Source organism: Echinops telfairi, unplaced genomic scaffold (assembly GCF_000313985.2).
Source record: "Echinops telfairi isolate 266 unplaced genomic scaffold, ASM31398v2 ScPeMD7_31;HRSCAF=116, whole genome shotgun sequence".
NCBI classification, from domain to species: domain Eukaryota; kingdom Metazoa; phylum Chordata; class Mammalia; order Afrosoricida; family Tenrecidae; genus Echinops; species Echinops telfairi.
This window is the reverse complement of record NW_022103928.1, coordinates 33,678,009-33,695,717: the sequence shown is the minus strand read 5'-3', so window position 1 is coordinate 33,695,717 and position 17,709 is coordinate 33,678,009. Positions and strand designations below refer to the sequence as shown.

Below are 17,709 nucleotides of genomic sequence, written 5' to 3'. Positions count from 1 at the left end.
TGGGTAACTTCTACTCATTCATTCGTTTCTCCCTCACAACACTGCAATTTATTTTTCGGCTCTAAGCTGTGCTTTTATGGCTGGATTTCATCCCTTTATGACGGGATTCTAGGATGGGAAATAATGACTGAAGGGAGATGCAGGCTCTGAATGTCTATCTTTCATTCTTCTTCTTTTTTTTTTAACACCGTGATGCTTCCAAGCAATGAATGCTTACTTTCTGACATGGGTCGCAGCCCAACTTCCAAGCCTCACTAACATGGAGGGGTCTTGAAAAAGGACCCTTAGTGGCACTGTGGTTTAGCTCTGTTCTGTTAACCAAAAAGTGTGCAGTTCAAATCTACCAGCCACTCACTGAGAGGAAGACGTGCTCCTAACCTGGAGGGGTCTTGGACCAATAACAGTACCGTATATACTCAAGTAGTAGCTGACCCAAATATAAGCTAAGGCACATAATTTCACCACAAAAAACTGGAAACTTATTGACTTAAGTATAAGCCAAGGGTGGGAAACGTAGCAGCTACTGGTAAATTTCAAAATAAAAATAGATACCAATATAATTACATTAATTGAGGTATCAGTAGGTTAACTGTTTTTGAATATTTATTTCAAAGAAAAACAGTAAACTAGCTCTGTAAGTGGAAAAGAGGGTCAATAAAAGCAATATGATATCAACAATAACTATGCACACTGTGTTACTGCATGCGTAGCATTATTACATACGCTGTCTTACGGCATGTACACAACGCAGCTTGTATAGTTTGAGACCTAATGTAGGCTGATGATATTCCAGAATGTGATGACATGACTGTTTGCATACAGCAGGCTGTGTTAGGGTTCATAATAGACATGCTGCATTGTGTACACACTATGTTACTGCATGTGTTGTGTTAGCACTTCCCACACATGTGGTAACACTGCATATGCAGTAGCACAGCACATGCAGTAACACAGTGCATACACAACACAGCATGTATATTATGAGCCCTAACACAGGCTACTCTATGCAAACATAGTCAACACTGGGTCCAGATAGGGATTAATAAGAAAATAAAAAAATAAAATATAGCAGACTAAGTACTGTAAATAAACGTACTATATATCCAAGACCAGAGATATACAGGTACTTGTATTCAGCAATGCTTGGGTGGAGCAAGCGGGCATGACCAAGCACAGGTAAGACTGTAAAGGCTCCATCATTGGTCACAGCCCGGGAGAAGATGAGCGGCCTCATCCGACATTCATCTGACAAGGATGCGGTGCGCCCAAGGTACCAGCACACAGAAGCGGGCAGACTCTTACCCAGTACCGCATGGACAACACACAGGCTGCCGGTGGCGAGCAGGAGAAAAGAAGAGCGGTGATTTCAGCAGTCAATGGACCCCCCACAGAGGCTGCAGGCCCCTCTCAGATGAGTGGGAGAGACCAGAGAACACCCACACTGCACTGGAGAACAGGTAAGTGGAACCCTCACTTGAGTACAAGTTGAGGGGGGCTTTTTCAGCATAAAAAACGTGCTGAAAAACTCTGCTTATACATGAATATATACAGTACCCGAAATAAAAAAGCACCCACTGTCATCAAGTTGTTTCTGACTCAGTAACTCTTAAGTAACTCATAGTTACTCGTAATGCAAATAGAACTCTTCCAGAGGGTTTCTGAGGCCGTACATCTTTATGGAAGCAGACAGCTTCATCTTTCTTCCTGGGGGACTTGAACTGCTGACCTTCTGGATAGAAGTCCAATGCTTAACCCCCTGAACCACGATGGCTCCTTTTACTAAGTACAGAGGCAGAAAATGTGAAGAATTCGGAAGCATCCTCCTAGCTATTTCCTAGTACTTATTTGTTAGTATCATCAACTAATATTTAGAGGCTATCTGGCATGAGTACACCATCTGTTAAGATTATAGACTACACATGAACGTTTGCCCTAGGTTTCAAAGAATTTAATAAACTCTTAGTTTCATTGCTTCGTGTAAAAGATCCAAAGCCAGAGCTCATGAAGTTAAAGGGACAGACTTAGCTTGGCCTGTGAGGGAGACAACAGCAAAAACAAAACAAAACTCTTTACCGAGAATATTATGCTTTTAAACGTAACTTCTTTTAAAGTAGGATGGAAAAGAAGTCCATCCAACCTTATGTTTACCACCGGACAACTATTTCGTGTCAATGGAGTAGTTGTTCCATTCTTTCAAGAATGTCTGTATTTTGAATAATTAGATCACATTGATCACCCTCATGCCTATGTTCTGTATAGGGCTTTGACAACAGGGTTGTATGGGACGTTATGGTTTCTTAAACCAGAGGTGCCTCAGAAGACAGGACAGGCAATCTGCTTCCAAAAGAAACAACCTGAATAGCCTACGTAGCACAATTCATCTTGACCACACGGGGTGTTACCGTGAGTAGGAATTAACCCAAGGGCAACTAACAACAACCAATCTTAGGCTAGAGTCTTAAAGACTAGGGTGGGCGCTGGCTGGACGGCCAATAACAACAACACTAACAATCTTAAACACAGTGCTGCCGTAATCTTGGTCCTATAATCTTGATTTCAAGGCATGGAGTGGCACCATGACTTAAAAGCATTGCCCAGATACACAGCCTCTTGGTTACTTTCATAGAACTATAAACCAATATGAAAATCTTAGAACCAGACTCCTCCGATTGGGAGTTCCTCGCAGAGAAGACTATCCTGTGTAGATCAACACCTGGAGCAGATGTCAATATTCAAGTTCCAAAAATGGCATAGCTCCTACTATCAGTGCTGCTACTGTATTGTCTGAGGTAGACTGGGGAACAAGATGGTCAGTCACTCAGTTTGACCTGTAGAAGCAATTGCTTAGTATTGAGTGGGTAACTTTCTCTTTTCTGGGAAAACGGGAGGGAAGTGACTGGAATATCGCACCAAGGCTTGGAAGATGCCTCGTTTGCTTCGTAGGCTGTAATAGCTAATCAAGCATTAAGGCAAGGACAAGGAAAGGCTTGTCGTGCCTTTAGAGACTTACAGCCCTTAAGAAGCATGGCATGGATTGAAATAGGAGGTCATTGTGAGCAGGAAGCATGGTACAGGGCTCTGAAAGGAAGTGATGTTGCAGAACCAGGAATGCAAAGCACAATTTAAGTTATTTTTCTTTTCTTCCCTGAATCCGGAAGCGGACCCAGGCAGGATTCTAATTCAACAAAGCTCAGAGGGGACCTGCTTACTATTGTCATGGTCAGCCACACCTAGCTGTGGGGAGTAAAACCTCAGAGGGGGCAGCAGGCAAGAGGATAATGAGCCTTCTGGAATGGCAGAGGTGCTAGTGGGTATGATAAATAGCCCGCAACCCTCTCTGTGCTACATGCCCTTCATCATCTAGTCGGAGTGGTTAGCGGACTGTCAGAGAAGAATAATTTAGTGGTGGTGGCTTGAACTGATGTGCTGTATTCTGGGGTCAAATGACATTACAAAGTAGTAGCACTGCCTAGCTTCTTCATCGTGAGAGCTCGGGGTTGACAACATAAAAGAAACAGGCATCGCGGCCAGAATTCTCTGACATCTTTCAAATGTCACCCAGAGAGTTTGGAGAAGGAGTAGAAATGGAGGGATGGGGGATAGGGAGAGAAAAGGCAGCTCTTACTAAACAAAGCAACACTAGGTCCGATCCGGTGAGCCCAGCGAGAGGAGGCAGACACTTTGTGAAGCGCTAGGCTGCGTGTGTCAGTTTTAAGATAGTGAGAATAAAGCAAAGGAGGTTGGGGGGAAATCTTCAGGTCACTGGGGGCAGGAGGCGTTCTCAGAGAAAACATGCTCAGGGAAACTGAGGCTACTGGCCATCTCAGAAGGGACCCTTTTCCTATTGCACAGCGCCCACCAGGACAACATGGCTTCTTGGGTTGTGTGGTTGTTATTACTCCTTGGCTAAAGGAAACTGTGACGTGTTAGATGACTAACCAAGGGATTGATCCTTCAAACCTACATGGAGGTGTCTCCGGAGACGGGTCTGGAGATTGGTTTCTGAAAGGTCACAGCTTTAAAAACCCCATGGAGCAGTTCTCTGCCTACAGTGGGTCGCCACGAGTCAGAATGGACTCCACGGCAATGAACAACCATCCTTGGCTTTATGGGTATGAGTGTGCTATAGATAGAGGATGGAGCCCTGGTGGCATAGTGGTTACACATTGGGCTGCAAACTTTCAGGTCAGAAGTTTGATACCACCAACCTCTCTGAGGCTCAAAGTCAAGGCTTTCTAACCCCATGAAGAATTAATGTCTCGGAAACTCACAGGGTCAGTTCTACCGAGGGCCAGGATAGGGTCACTATGAGTTGGCACCACCTCTATGGCAGTGAGTTTTTTTTTTTATATATATAGAATGTGGAGCCACAGAGGAAATAGGGAATTGATAAAATAGATTCCTAAGAGAGGAGAAAGTATGACTACAACCTTTCTTTCTAGGAGGTGCTCACGGGAATCCCGTTAGTTGGAAGGCTAAGAGATCTGCATTGAAGCTGCCCTTGCTTTGCCAGCACTCTGCTTTCCCTTAGACTTGGGGTCGGTTAGAAAGCAAAGCCTCTGGAGATGATGGTGTAAATTGCTCCGGCCCACTCCTTAGAACAAAGATCGATTGGCCAACTGTGGCTCGTGAGCCACATGTGGCATTTTCGGTACATACATAGGGCTCTGAAGTAAAGTTGAGAACAACTAAAGGATATTATTCAGATAGTGGTGATATCATTTGTTTATAAAAAATATGTTTATGACTCTCAAATAATTTTAAAGTTGTTGTGAAGGACAGGACTGGCTCTTCCATCTCAACAACTTGCCAACCTTTACCTTAGAACAGCCATGAAATGTTCCATTAGGATCTGGAAAAATGAAAAAGAATGGGCCAAAGCTACAGCTACCAGGAGAAACACTCATCACATAATTGTCGACCTTTGTTTAATAGGGGAGCTCCTTCACCAGGAGTTTTGGGTGGTGCAAAGGATTCACACATGCGGAGGCTCATGGAAAGTCTGGAAGCTCAATTCCATCCAGAGACACCTTTGGGAAGGGCCATTGAAGACCAATGGAGTCCAGCTCTGCTCTGACACACGGGATTGCCATGAGTTGGAAACCACGTAAGGGCTCCATTTCCATCGTTTTCCTCCCTTACTAGGCCCAGCACCATTGTATCCTTTGCCCATTGTATCCCTTGTGCTTGAGTAGTGAATGAATGAATAAGGGATATCCTGGGCCCCCGGTCCTAATTCAAAATGAGGGCCCTTCCATGCGAAGCGTAATTTGAATCACAGTAAGATATCCCCCTGGGGGAGCTGAGGTCTTGGTGGTTCCCTGCCTTATTTAACTGATGGCTCATCTCCCCATGCCAAATAATGGATTCTATTCTAGGTGTTGTGATGTAATAATGAAACAATCACAGTAATAACGTACAATTATTGAGTACTTACTATGAATCCCGCACAGGGCTAAGTGCTTTTTAACTATGTAAAATGCTTCGTTCCTTGACTGATGCAAAAAATGAATAAAGACAATTTTCTGTGTCTGATACATTAGCGATGCCCACAAATAATCTTCAGAATGATAAGAGGAAATAGTAATTTGCATAAATAAGCAATTATAGAACATGGAAGCATAAGGTTATTGGAAAATGGGATGAGTACAGCTCCTGACCAACACAGTACATATATCTATATCATCTATATTATACCAATATCTATATCTATACCCATACCTGTATCTATACCTATCCTTACACCTATACCTATCTCTCCCTATTTCTCTCTGTCTCTAATCTCTTTGCTGAATGAATGAAAGTAAGCCAATTTGAGAAAGCAGAACCATCATTGTCTATGAAAAGGCCCAGGAGGCGATACTGTTGAGAAAAGCACGTTTCTCACACCTAATTCTGTTTTCTGACTTCCTAGGCCGTTTGGTCTTGGGTCCCCGACTCCCTTATTCTAAGTCTCAATGGGTTCTACATGAAGGTTGTCCACCTAACCTGTGTCCTGAAGCTGCAAAACAGCAGCTGCGATCCATCCCGGTGCCATCAAGGAGGTGAAAGACCTCATACTGGCTCGTTCTTTATTCAGCCCCCCTGTATGTCCTCCTGAGTTGGAAGTTCAACCTGAACCATTATGTAACAAATGCATGTGTACCCCATCACCCATTCTTTCGCAGCAGAGTGCTTAGAGATCAAAGCGTGGAAAGGGCTGAGCGGCGTCCAGCCCTTCCTGCAGCACAACACCCTCTGGCGGAACAGAAAGGCACCGGGGCTCACGACCACCACCACCACTTTGCCCACCCCGCCCTCTTCTCCCTCTATCTCCCGCTCCAGTGTCTTCCTTGTAGCTGGAATCCTCATTACAAAAATTACCTGGCCTCATTAATTCTCCCATTACCTTGGGGGAGTCGGGGTGTTGACATTCTCTTTCCTTTCTTTACCTTCGCATAGTTCACCCTCCCAAAAGCCCGAAAATTGCTCTTAATGATAAGGCGAGGAAAGGGGGCCTTTTGTGTATGTTTGGCAGAAGCCTGGCTTTCTGGAAAGAACGTGCTTGGACGAAGCCATCTCCTTCCAGCAATTGGAGGAGAGGGCCTGACTGCTGCTCCCCACCCCCACCCGCACCCGCACCCCTCACCCCCACCCACGCCCCTCGTGCCAGCAAGAACAATCACCATTCACATTCATCTTCGCCTTCTTCCACCTGCAGTGGCAGCGACCTGGGAATGATGCTCACCTGGGGCAAAAGACGACTTCTACTCCTGCCCGGGCCGTGGCTGGGCAGCCGGATGTTAAAGAGCGCTTGCAGGGCCGCCTGGGCCGCCTGGCCTTTGGCCAGCTTCTTGCTGCGTCCCGAGCCTTCGAAGGTCCGCCCGTCCACCCTGACGGCCATCACGAAGCGCTTGGCGCGCGGCTTCTCCGCCGTCTCCGAGAGGCAGACGTATCGCAGCCCCGGGCGCAGCTCGTTGAGCACCACCACGGGGTTCTTGTGGCGCTCGCCCGGGGGCCCCACGCGGGACTGGCCGCCCTTGCCCGGGGCCACCAGGTCCCACGTGTGGCAGAGGAAGCGGCCCTGCCGGTAGGCGGCCGAGAGCAAGTCGGTGCCCACCGGGCGGCAGGCGGCGAAGTCGGCGCGGGGCGGCGAGGGCTCGAACTCCTTGAACAGCGTGTCTGGGAAGTCGGCCTGGTCCGAGGTGAAGTCCGGGGCCGGGCTCATGCCGTTGCCCATGGCGAAGTGCGCCTGGCAGGCGTTGGGGAACTGCACGAAGGAGCGCAGCGCCAGCTCGGCCGCCCGCATCTTGGCTTTCTTTTTGGTGGGGCCCGTGCCCTCGAAGGTCAGCCCGTTGACCTCCACGGCCACTGCGAAGACGGGCGCGTGCACGGGGCCCGTCTGTGACACCATCGTGTACTGCAAGCCGGGCTTCAGCTCGTGCAGCTGCACCAGGGCGTTCTTGGGCGTCACGGACCACGCGAGTTTTTGCCAGATCAGCTGCACTTGGCACAGGTGGCCGCCGCCGTTCCCTTCCTCCAGCGGCCGTTTGCGTTTGATGCTGGGCGCGCCGCCCTGGGCCCTGTCGCCGGGAGCCAGCGGTTTGGCCTCCAGGTTGCCCACGTTTCGGTTTTCCTTCACTTCGGCGCTGCTGGTACCTGGTAGCGAAAATAAATTAGTCATGACCCAAGGCAATGGCAGGCTGTTACTAATGACAACAAAAAAGCCCTTGCAGGAAGGCCACCAACACGCAGGCTGATCCAGGATGCTCCAACAGCCTGTACCGACTTGAAGGAAGCGTTTTAGTGGAAGAAAACAGCTTAAAAAAAAAATTCTCGGCTGGCAGAAATTATTCTGCACCCTTCACCAGTGGGAGAATGACTAGCTGCCAAGGACCAATTAACCGTGAGGATGAAGGGCAGCGATAGGCCAGGAATTTTATTCCGGAGCAATTCTCGGAGAGCTGCGTTTCTGAGAGGAAAACCAGAGGAGGTGGAAGGGAAGAGAGGCGCAGAGATCTCGCTAGGCGGTCTCTCCCATCTGTCACATCAAGGGCTGTCCCGGTACACAGAACCCAGCTGCCCGCATCACTCAGACCATCCGCCCGGGCCATTCCTCTCTCCCGAGGTCGTGCTCAACTTGCTTCCCTCCCCCAACCACAAACAAGCAAATAGAACGGTTCCACTCTTTCTACCAGCCTTGGCCAGAGAGACCTTCCGGCCTGTGATGGGGTGGGGGTGTCAGGGGCCCTCCCATTGTCCCAGTCCACGAGTCAGGCCCCACTCCCCTGGGATGGCCTTCAGGTGTGGGGAAGGCAGAAAGGGGGTGAGAGCTCTTGGCTATTGTGGGGAAGCTGAGGGGCCTGCCTTGCAGTCACCCTGCTTTGGTGTTCTAGGTCCAAATAGAGGTTTTCAAAGCCTCCTCTTACAAAAGGAGGTGATAAAGAAACCCTGTCTGTTAGGCTCACCCCTGAGATGCTGTACGGTGTCTTTTCTGCACTCAGGGTCCAGCCAACTGCAGCCCACAGACCTGTTTCTCTTGCAGGCTGATTTTGTAAATTAAGAGTTTGGGGAACACAGTCCTTCATACGTATTGCTGAAGGCTGCGTTTGCACGCCAGTCTCGGAATTGGGTATTTGCAAGGGGGATCACGTTGCCTTCAAAGCCTGAAGTATTTTTCCCCTGTCCTAGGGACTGGGGCATGGCTTTTATATTTCATCTACCTTGAGAGTTAAGTCTCCATCCTTGTTCAGATCGGCACAGGAAGTCTTAGTAACCACATGTTAACATGTCCATCTCCCAGACACTCCATTTTCATTGGCCTCAAGCGAGACCCTTAAACTGTGTTCCAAAAGGTTGCCAATGGCTGATTTTTGGGAAATAGACATTCTGGCCTTTCTTCAGCACCCACTTCATACTGACCGATGGTGCAGCTCTGCCTCAATGCTGCCCTGCCTTCAGAGCAAGCAGTGGCGAGACCAGGCTCCCCCGACAACCACACACCTGATGCTTCACGTTTGTGACACTGTTGTTGGAGAGCAATAAGGAAAAGACGATTTCATAGGTGCAACGGATACCTTTGAAAATCAGACGAGGCAGAATGTGTTCAGTTACACTGCCACAACACCACCACCGGGCTTATGAAGGGACCGATGTGAATCCACTGAGAGTGTTCACAGTGGACTGTGCTGGCTCCTGCCTGGCAAGTGTTTTCAACTAACATCCAAAAGTTTTAAAATCAAGAGATTTCACAAGCTATTTGGTTTTGAAGACTAATTGGTTTGGAGAGTTTTGTTGATAAGACAGATTCTGATAGTTTTTATATGTTCTCAAAAAATTTAGGGCCATCTGGTCGATTCCAACTCATAGTGACCCCAAATGATAGGGTACAGATAGTACTGTCCCTGCGGGTTTCTGACGCTAACTCTTGATAGGAGTAGAAAGTCTCATCTTTCTCCCGCAGGGCACCTGGTGGTTTCGAACTGCTGACCTTGCAGTTAGCAGCGCAATCAACACAAAAACCACTATGCTACTAGGGCTCTTTTATAAGCGACAGATGCATAATATTAATTTACACTCAAATTTAGTAGAAACACCTTAAAATATCAAGCACCTCAAATCCTACTCATTTTTTGCTAATCAGTATGGTTTTTTGAGTATGTATACAGCAATTAGGGTATTTCTGAGGGATAGTGGATTGGATCAAGCAGGTTCTTGAAGTGAACATTGGAGAAAAAAACAAAACAAAATGCACTCCACCCCCTCCAAACCCAACATCAGATTGCTTCGAAACTTGCTTAGAGCTTTCTAATTTCTTATTGATTTCTCCGGATGTGAAGATTGGGTCAGACTTTTAGTGTTATTAAAGTGCCCAGCATATCAGATGACCTTTGCTGTGGTGTGAGGTGAGAGGTGTATCTTAAGAGCAGTAGAACTTTCAAATCAACACTCCCCCTCTCTACCCACACTGAAATTTATTCCGTACACTTCCAGTCCACCGCTTCAAGTATCTTATAACTGTCATGATAAACATTCCCAAGGCATAAGATGCGATTTACCAAATCACCACAAGAAGATCCTTCATTTCCATTGATTATCTCTGAGAGAGATACTGGATGGAAAATGCAGACTTCTGGGCTCTGTCCTAGACACACTAGTTAGAATCTCCAGGGGGATGGGGGCTCCGGTAGTTAACCATCGATTGTGGGGACCCACCAGATTAGGATTCAGGTGCCTTTCAACAAGGCCCGTTTGCTTTGTTGAATTGACCTTCTGAGTCAGAGCAATGCGAGCAAACGCTCAGCTCTGGGCCAGGTCTTCAGCTCAAGCGCAAGGCAGCAAGTTCTTCTTCCCCTTATGTCTGTGTGACCTAGAGCCAACCACGCGACCGGTTTCAATTTTCTGTCTTCCATTTTTCAAAGACTACAGAATGGGAATGTCAACAGTATTTGTACGAGCTTGTATTATGAGCTCATTCTAAGGCGAACTCAAGCAGTGTGTGTGTGTGCGCGCAGCTTCAGTGGAGCTTCCAGAGTAAGACGAATAAGAATTCTGGAAGACCTGGGGGTCACCATGGTTTGATTCTAACTCTTGCCCAGGAACTGGGAAGCATCCAGTGCCATTGGTGCACAGGGAAACCATGCGTGGGGACTGACTTGGTAGTAGGTGACAACTACTGAAGTAGCACATATAATTGCTTAGCAAAGAACCTAGCATATTGCTTAGCAAAAAAGTCTAACGTATAGGATATTCTAACCCCACCCCCCCTTTTAAAGAGCAGAATAAAAGATTAAAATGCTCACGTCTTAAGGCTAATTTGTTTAGTTTTGTTCACGCCCAACTTCTCTGCCTGCTTGCTTTCTTTGCTGTATTCTCCTCTCAGTCAATTTCCCTAGAAACTCCAGAATACTCCAGAAAGAAGGCAAAATGTGCCCCCTCATCTCTCATCGTGAACCATAATCATAATGGAGGTCACGTCTTCGAGGTTCAAAGAGTTTTGAGCTATGGTAAGAGCTGGGTCTACCATCCGGAAAATGACCTATCCCTTGTCTGTTTTAATGATGATTCAAACCACACTTTCTTCTCCACAACACAAAACAAACAAAAATCCATCTCTCCAGGTTTTGTTTCTTGGTTGCAAAGCAAACAGTGATTCTCACAGAAACTGATCAAGTGCCGAGTGTCAGAAAGGTGGCCAGGTTGGAGGCACCCACAAAGGAAAGACAAGAGTCTTTGCCTTTGGGAGATTCATCATCTAGTGCAGGGTTTCCCAAAGTGGGCAATACCACCCCCTGGGAAGTACTGGGATCACCCAGGGGGTTGCAAAACCAGAGACCCACACTTTAACCTGGATTATGCACTAGTCAGAGTTAAGGACTATGTCAACCCGACACTCTGAACAACTGGGTCTCAGCCTGATGACACCTTCTTGGTGTCACACCTTTTTGTGCATGAGTGAGAGACACGGGGAACTCTCTGTCTGACCCTCTGCCTTCCTGCTTGCCGGGACTCTGCCTGGAGTGGTCCCAGGTGGACCACCCAATCCTGTTGACACCCTGCCATGTTTCCACCAACCGGGGCTCCACCTGACCCCGCACCCAAAGGCTTGTGATCTTCCTGCTTCCTGCCTCACCTGTTGATCAGACAACAACCACGTGAGTCTGAAGATAGCCTCAGCTTCCATCAGCCTTATGGACTTGGGTAGGACTGGGCTGGGGTGCCTTCTTGATATAAAATTACTTCTTGAAATAAAGCTCTTCCTTATACCCATATAAGTGTCATTGGCTTTGTTTTTCTAGGCAATCCAGTCTGACACTGGACTATAGTACACAAGGTTTTTAATGGTCAGTGGGGCACTGACTCTATTCAGTGAGTATATAAGTAGGTCAAAAGAGTTTGGAACACTATGGTCTAATGGGATAAACCAGAAGCACCACAAAAAAACCTGGTGTCTATTTGGCGATTCTAACTCAGACCAATCCCGCGTGTCACAAAGCAGACTGCTCATTTGGGTCTTCTGGGTTGTGCACCCTGTGGAGGATGTGCTCCCGCTGGAGGCAGGCCTTTTCTGAGGAGCAACTTAGAGAGTAGGCTCAAATGCCAACCTGTAGCTTAGTAATGGAAGACAAACTGCTCATATCACCTGGGGAACCTCGGTGGTACAAACGGATGTTTGTTATAACAGACAATATGAGGAGTGGGGAGGTGCGAGGAGACAGGCTGCTCTCTGGGAGTCCAGAGGAGGCAGATCAGCCTGGTTAGGGAGTGCCAGGGGTGAGACCTGCAGGAGAATACTGTGAGCAGAGACTTTGCCTTTGGGAAGTGACCCTTCTCCCTGCCCTGTGAGTGGCTTAATGATATGTGGATTTTTTTTTAAACTGTAAACCACATTTAACCTGCCAGATCCTTGCTATAATTTTGCTGTCTAGTAATTCCACCCTGATTTTATAAAATGTACATTTTCTGTTTCAACATGAAAGGTAATAAGTGAGTTAAATATTTGTCCCTTGCCCCAGGAAATTAATCTCTTGTTTTTCTCTCCATTTACTTAATAGCTTTTATATGCTCAATTATCATATATGATAGTCCAGAAACAAAAATTACAGAAAAGAAGAAAGCTTATTTTAAAATATAGGCTTGAAAAGCTACTTGGCCATGCTCAGGTTTAGCTGGATTAGGTCAGTATCAAAAAACAAGACTTTTTTAAAGCCCCCATGTCTATCATGTTTATATAAAGACTTACCTCATCCTCTGTACAATCTCATTTTCCAATTTCTCTCTTTCTGACACATACCGCACATTTACATGGATACAGACACACACACACAGTACCCTGACTTAGCAGGCATTATACACACTGGTCTTGGTTTGGAGGGTGGAGCTGGTGAAAGTTCCTGACACTTCCACTCAAACAGGCAGGGCAGGAAGTCATTGGTCCTTGCCAGCCCTCCAGAGGGTTGTGGTAGAACATAGGACCTTGCTGTGGTTGTGTTAGGTGCCACTGAGGTGGTTCCAACTCCCAGCAGCCCTGGGTACAACAGAATGAAATACTGCCCGGACCTGTGCCACCTCACAATTGTTCTTATGTCTGAGCCATTGTTGCAACCAGTGCCAATCCTTCTTGTCCAGGAGCTTCCTCTTTGTCGAAACCCTCTGCTGTCCCACACATGACATCCTTTTCACAGGGACTGGTCTCTCCTGATCACATGTCTGTCATACTTTGAGTGTCTTCCAACCTGGGAGGCTCATCTTCTGGCACGAACTCTATCAATGTTCTTCTTCTATTCGTGAGCTTTTCAGTATCTGGCAATGTTTCCATATTATCCATAGTTTTCAGTGGCTCTTTCCTTAGGAGGAGATAGCCTATTCCTTCCATATAGTCTGTTCTTAGTCTTGAAGCTCTGTTCACTTTGGAAGACAATGCCAGGGACATAACTTCCGGAATGACAGCAATACACAAAGCACCACAGTGAGCCAAACTTGCAGACAAGGGGTGGAACATAAGGACTCGGTGTGAAAAAATACCCCAAGTGTATGTGTGTGCTTGTGTGTGGGGTGTGTGTGTGTGTGTGTGTGTGTGTGTGTTGGAGACGGGTTTCAGTTCTGCCAGAGAACACTAGTTAAGCAAAGAGGGAGCAGAAGGACAGAGCCAAACTATCTCCAGATAAACGGATCTTCTCCTCCAGGCTTCTCCCCCAGCAGTGGTTCACATCACAGACTTCCTCACTGGGAAATATCTGATACCAATTCCACTGGCTTTTCTTAAAAGAAACCTACCCCCCCAAAAATCACATGCCTCGTGTCCTAAGTGCCAAGCGTGCCATGTTGCATAAGACTTGCGCCTCAACACACCAGTACATTATCTTATACTCTCAAGAATCTTAAAATGAGATGTCTGTTAACTGTGACTGTTGTAAGGTCTTTGCTGGCGACATCAGATTATCAGACAGGCGCACATGTCCTTCCATTATGGAGATCCAAAGAAAAACAGGCAAATAGCTTCAAACTGCATTAGATAAATACCATACGCAGCCATAATAGAACAATCAGGAGCAATTTGAAAACTGCAGAGCACTCAAAGAATACGTCTAAGTCAGAGAGACATCTAGAAGAGAAAATGCAAAATGAAATTATTTCCATTCTGCTTCTCGCTCACATTGATTTGTCTCCTGAGCCTCATAAATACATAATCTTGTTTGACAAAGGCATCCGAAAATACTAGGACCAGTCAAAAAGTATTGCTAGTAGGTTTCCCTCTCATACATACATGGGTTTGTTTATTCAAAACAAAACAAGCCCCCAAGAAAATGATATAAATAGATAGATAGATAGATAGATAGATAGATAGATAGATAGATAGATAGATAGATAGATAGATGAAATCAGTCCAAAGGGACAGGAGGAAGCAATACACTTGTCTTCGTCTGAGTAGAGTACTTTCAAAGAAGTCCCAATCAAGACAGTGGCTGCAGAGGGATCTCCTGGGTTAGGTAAATTCAAGGCTCACATGTTTTGGAACGTGTTATTTTTGGATCTTCAAGGCGTCAGTCGTCTGGATCCATTTTCTCAAAGGACACAGGAAGATCACCGGGTCTCGATAGGAGGAAATGTGCAGAAATGGAAAACTGTATTGGTGGAAGAAAGGCCAGGAAAGTTGCTCCAATGAATGGTTGCCATCCTCACAGTGTGCCCGCTCCTTTCTCCTGTCCTATGAGGACGTCAGTGTGACACGTATTCCACCTACCCTACAGCCCCAATCTTGTCCCTTCGGAGTCTTTTCTGTTACCAAAATGCAAAGAACATTTCAAGGAAGCATGACTCGGATCCCTCAGGATGCCCAAACCTTGGTTTTGGTGTGAGGTCAGAGAGCACAGGTGTCTTCTGAGAGATGTCAATACTGCCTTCGGCAGGGGAGAGACCGAGATGGAGGATATGTTGAGAAATAGCACCTTCACATTTTGACATTTTTGTTTCATAAGGGTTTCAGCGACTTTGTAACCATCCTTTGTGACCAATCCACCTACAATGCTATGTTTAGAAGTTTAAGCACATAGAAGGATAAAGAGACAAAAACTGTATTCTCATGGCCGTGGTTAAACTTTTCATTGTTATACAGTATGTATTCTTCTGGATTTGTGAATTGAGCTTTCATAGGTTCCATTCAGTTTATATGTTTCCCACCATCATACAAAATATGGAGAAACTATGTAGAGAGTGTGTTTTGTTGGGATCTCATTGCAAGTGTGAAGATGTTACTGGAGGTGCATTTGCTCAAGCATTTATTAATGTGCATCTTTCCCCTCTCTTGTCTACACTTTTAGGACCAGTGTCCCCGGTCTGGTCATTGTGCACACTAGACTTCTCCTCAATTGCTGGCATCATTGAGAGCTTTCTAGAATTCGAATGTATCATTAATAAAGATGCTGCCTGTGTCTGCAGGTCAGGAGGGCCCAGAGAACTAGCCATTGACACGCCACACTACACTTGAAGAGATCATTTTTCCTGGTGAAGGCTATTCTGTGACCAAGCATCCCCCAGTCTTTACCCCAAAGAACAATACTTCTCTATTCAAGACAAGATCTAGCAACTGGATAAAGGCAAGCAATTTTGGGTTATACACTCAAATAGAAAAACAGCACAGAACTAAGTCTGGTACATATGTGCTATGGATTGACTTGTGACTCTTGGAAAAGATATGTTGAAATCTTAACCCCATAGACTTGTGAATGTGGCTTTTAAAAAACCTGAGATTTTCTTTTGTTATTGGTTAAGTTATAAGAAATCACACTAGAGTAGGGTGGGTCCTACTTCTAATCACTTCTTAGTGGTGTCTTATTAACAGGAAGAACAGAGTCACACACAGGAGGAAGACATCATGAGAGGATCTACAAGCCAAGGAGCTCGCAGGGTGGCGAGAAGCTGAGAGTCAAGGGGGATTTTCAGAGAGAGAGAGAGAGAGAGACTCTGCCAATGCCTTGAATTCATACTTCCAGAGGCTAGAGCTGGGAGACAAATAATTTATGGAATCACCCCTTTTGTCGTGTTTTGTTATAGCAGCCTTAGGAGGTGAAAACAAGGCAGGGGCTGGAAGACCATCAAAGTAAAAGCTTGGCTTTAAAATGTTTAGCATGTTAAAATGCATACTAGCTCCTTGGTAGCCACATTTTCTTTCTAGATTGGGTTTACCTAATGTAGCAGGGCCCTGGCACTTTCAACGACTACATTGACGGATCGTGGAGATAGCATTCTTTGATCTGGCTCACAGACTAATCACGATCGAATGCATGGTAGGTGAGCACTACCTCCCATTAGACCCCTGCCTATGAAGAACACAGACTTTGCAATCAAACAGCCTTGATCCAATAAGGGTTGCTCAGCCTATTCCTTATGCAATCTCCATCCCATTCAAGTCTCTGGGACAGTGGTAGGCAGAGAGGTGATGGAAAACAGAGACGCAGTGATTCACTCTTTAGTATTGGGAGAAGAAAGTCTTTTAAAATGAATAGCTGAACACAGAGACTGTTCGAAGCAGAGCATTTTATTACAGGTTCTTAGCAGCCCAAACTAACTCTACTAATTACTGGCTGCCATATTGGGGATCTTTATAAACACCACCTTCTCTCAGGCTGAGTTCCTGCTTGTGTATCTTTCCTCTTTCTTCTAGCTCAGTGCCTTTGCCATCAAGACAGCTCATAGCCCCAGGGACTCAAAGGGATATATGTGAGGGCTAAGACACTATATAGAAGACTTAGGGACCCATAGGGTAAACATGGAATAGCTACCTGGATTTAAGGACCCATGGGTAAACATGGAATCCCTAGATTCCATATCAAATCCCACTCATTGATGAGAAATATAGAATTATTTTTATAGGAATGCCGATCCAGATATATTATGAGGTAGAATAGAAGATTCACATAATTTCACATGATTTTAAAAATATAGATCATGAAACTTTAAAGCAAGTTCCTAATTGCCTGTACCACTCCCCTCTCCTAAGTCTCGCCAAACCCCCAAATCAAACACACACACACACACCCCTTAATGGGCGTTGGCAATCACTCTTACTTTTTGGTAGCTTCAGTGGTAGACTTCTTGCCTTCCCAGTGGCAGAACCAGACTGACTCCTGGCCAATGTATCTCTCGTGTAGTCACCACCGTCTGTTAGCGGAAGCTTGTGTTTTGCTCTGATACAGAAAAGGTTTTAGCAGCACTTCTTGTAGAAGAGAAATTAGGAAGAAAGGCCTGGTGATCTATGTCTGAAATCCAGCAAAGGAATCTAACTCACAGCAGATGTGCTGCCCAGGCGGTTGCTGGGCTGATTCAGTGACATTGAACAACAATTGATTTGAGGGGTTAGCTTTGAACGTTTTTCTGCAGTGTTTATTTAAATAAATGAATAGCATCTATTATGAGAGGGAATGATGGATGGAAAAGAAGGATTTTCAAACATATCAAAAACATTTTTTAAACAATAAATAATTAAAAAGTATTCTTATCTGTATTTCTACCTACTGGTCACCCGATTGAGGAGGAAATGGCTCAAACGGTTTGCTGTTGCTAGGTGCCATCAAGTTGATGTCACTCATAGTGACCCCATGTCCACCAGAAGGAAACACACTGCTCGGTGTCCTTCTGTGCGATCGTCACAATTGCTTTTATGTTTGAGCCCATTGTTGGAGGCACTGTGTCACTCCATCTTGTCCGGGACCTTCCTCCTCTCTATTAGTA

At 45.9% G+C, this 17,709-nt stretch overlaps 1 protein-coding gene across 1 annotated transcript in view; it reads right to left on the bottom strand.

Annotated features, from left to right (window-relative positions):
- The window catches only part of ADARB2 (adenosine deaminase RNA specific B2 (inactive)), a 708,390-nt gene that overhangs the window by 236,235 nt on the left and 454,446 nt on the right, over positions 1-17,709 (bottom strand). The window contains exon 2 of the mRNA XM_045290006.1: positions 6,728-7,638. Within this exon, the coding sequence (XP_045145941.1) occupies positions 6,728-7,638 (911 nt within the window). The remainder of the gene's footprint in view (positions 1-6,727; positions 7,639-17,709) is intronic.